This window comes from Piliocolobus tephrosceles, chromosome 17 (genome assembly GCF_002776525.5).
Source record: "Piliocolobus tephrosceles isolate RC106 chromosome 17, ASM277652v3, whole genome shotgun sequence".
NCBI lineage: Eukaryota > Metazoa > Chordata > Mammalia > Primates > Cercopithecidae > Piliocolobus > Piliocolobus tephrosceles.
Genome location: NC_045450.1, coordinates 40115359 through 40117896, shown reverse-complemented (window position 1 = coordinate 40117896; position 2538 = coordinate 40115359). Strand labels below are relative to the sequence as shown.

Below are 2538 nucleotides of genomic sequence, written 5' to 3'. Positions count from 1 at the left end.
CCTTCCTTCCTTCCTTCCTTCCTTCCTTCCTTCCTTCCTTCCTTCCTCCCTCCCTCCCTCCTCTCTCTCTCTCTCTTTTTCTTTCTTTCTTTCTTTCTTTCTCTTTAAGACACTCCCGGCCACCTGAGACTTCTGTATAGGAGGAGGCCTGACTGGGAGATCCCTGTGATCCCACCCACCTCACTGAGCGCATGGTCAGAGTGTCCGTGTTTCAGGTCACAAGATTTTCCAGGGTGCATTCCGGGGTGAAACGTTCTCATTTAGGGATTGGGGATGTCAGAGGAGGCTGTGACACATTACCCTGGTCCTTGCTCCTTCGGGCTTCCCCCAGGACACAAGAGGAGGAAGATCAGAGACAGGCACCGGGCACTAGGCACTCCCTACACCCAGTCTGTCCCCTGTCCCCCATAGAGGCATCTCTTACCTGGGAAGCGCCGCTGTACGGGTGTCCAAAGTGCGGGAAGGACATGGTGGCTGTCCCTGGCCCGCCTTTCTCTTCCCTTTCGAGTTCCCGTCTCAGCCCAACTGTTCGGCGCCCCCAGCAGTGCGGCGTCTCAGTTCCTTACACCGTGGCGTGTGCCCAGCGCCGGTTCCTCCGCCTGGTTGGCCCGAGTGGAGGCAGAGCCGAGGGCAGCCGGGCTGCCGAGCCCTGCGCTCCGGAAGGCGCCCCTCCGGCCCGTGGGGTCCGGAAGACAGAAGGGCCCATGGATGGGCAGGAGAAGGAAGATGTTGGTTCCCAAAGGCGCGTGGTGGCGAGGTGAGGTGCGGCGCGGCGCGGGGCTGTGAGGCTCCGGAGGTGTCCCAGTCCAAGGTGGCCAGAGGCTCAATGTGACGTCACGGTAATCCCGAGCCGCCAGACGGGACCCCGGGCCCCGGGGCCCCGGGCCACCAAGCGTGCCAAGCGCAGCCAGCCCGTGCGCGCGCGCGCACTCTCACCCACACTCGCAATTGCTCCGGGAGGTTTGTGCAGCTGGCGAGGAACGTCAAAGACCCTGACCCTCTCTGCTCGGCGCTGAATCCTACCCCTTTTCGCCAGGAGCTCAGGCGCGCGCGCGCACACACACAACCTCTCCAAATTACCCGGGAGAAGTAGGAGAAACGCCTCCCTCTGAGCCGCGCAGGCCCCTGGCGCAGCGCGCTCACCTCCTCCCCTGCAGCCCGGAGGAGGCGAGAGGCAACCGGGGCGGCGAGGGAGGAGAGAATACAAAAGAAGAGACAGGAGAAAAGTGGGGGAGAAAGGCAAGAGGGAGAAGGAGGAGGGGAGAGGGGAGACATGAGTCTGAGTGAACAGAGGCGCGCGGGGGAGGGGGAGGGAGCTGGGGTGGGCGAAGGCTGGGCGGAGGCTGAGCACTGGCAGGTGGAGGAGAGCAGAGGCCCGGGGGAGAAGCCTCCAGCCCGGCTCCTCCGCCCCTGCGCTGAAGGAAAGTTTGTTCACGCCACAGGCCCAGCTCTCGTTGGAACAGCTCCGGGCAGCGTCAGTGGATCCCACTGGCCCGCCCATCTTTGTCCTCGGGGATCTGGTTCCCCGCCTCAGCCTCCCCAGGACTCGGGCTAGATTCCGACTCTCCAAGCCCTGGCCTTGCTCAGGCCTTAACCTTGGGACTTCTCTGCAGCTGCCTGGTCCTCGAGTAGGCCGGATAGCGCCCCCTCGAGGCCAAGGCTCAGGATCCCTCAGATTCGGTCGGGAAACTCGCCGGGTCCGATCCCTGGTATCCGCAGGCTGCTTGCTAAGATCCCTGGGCATCTCCTCCGAAGGCAAGGCTTGGCTGCCTCGCGCGCGCCGCCCGCAGTGGCCGCGGGGCAGCCAGGGAGGCTGAAGAAGGCGCCCGGTCCGGGCTGCAGCCCTTGCGCTCCGCTGGGGGTGGCGCTGGAGAGCCGCAGTGGAGCGCTCCGGGAGGGTGGCCCATTCCCTGCGCTCCTCCTGGACGCCTGGCTGGGCCCAACGGTCAGACCACCTCCTCACTCCATCCCAGGGGTCTTCAAAGGGGCACTGATGGGTGGGAGGTGGCGGGGGTGGGGGGGGGGGGAGACTCGTTGGTATCCAGGAGGGGGCTGCCTCCTCCAGGCCTAGTGCCCAGACAGGGCACCTCCAGTTTGCGAGCACTGTAGACTGCACATCTGAAGGCTCAATACTCAGGCCCCAGCTGCCCTTCTGAGAGCCTCCAACCCGCGACGTCTAGGGGCGAAAAGGAACTGTCGCTCTGGTAGGGGAAGGTCTTCGGTGGGCACTGCAGGGATCCAGTGGGATTTGCAGGCCGGAAACCTCAGAAAGCCTTGCCTTTCACTTAACGGGGTCACCGCGCTTTATACTTTTAAAATGCTCTCCCAGGACCTTGCTGCAACTCCTCCGAGGAGCCATAGGGGTTGGTTCAAGGGCCCAGTTTTATTTTCTAGTTGAAACGCGAGAGCCTGTGGCCCAGAAGATAGCAACGGCTCTGGCTCTGGGTTCTTGCATGAGATGGCGCAAGGTCTGGGGCCCTGGACGGGGCGTGCTTCAACTCCCAGTTTGCCACTAGCACCTTACAGAGGGAACTGGTC

General features: G+C 63.5%; 1 protein-coding gene across 2 annotated transcripts in view; it reads right to left on the bottom strand.

Moving 5' to 3' along the window:
- IRX6 (iroquois homeobox 6) overlaps positions 1–1795 on the bottom strand; it is a 6961-nt gene extending 5166 nt beyond the window's left edge. The window contains exon 1 of one of the 2 annotated variants that reach the window (XM_023209842.1): positions 425–1795. In XM_023209842.1, coding sequence (XP_023065610.1) covers positions 425–469 — 45 coding nt within the window. In that variant the 5' untranslated portion in view covers positions 470–1795. The remainder of the gene's footprint in view (positions 1–424) is intronic. The other variant, XM_023209843.1, reaches the window with a different exon arrangement.
- Positions 1796–2538: the final 743 nt, after the last annotated feature.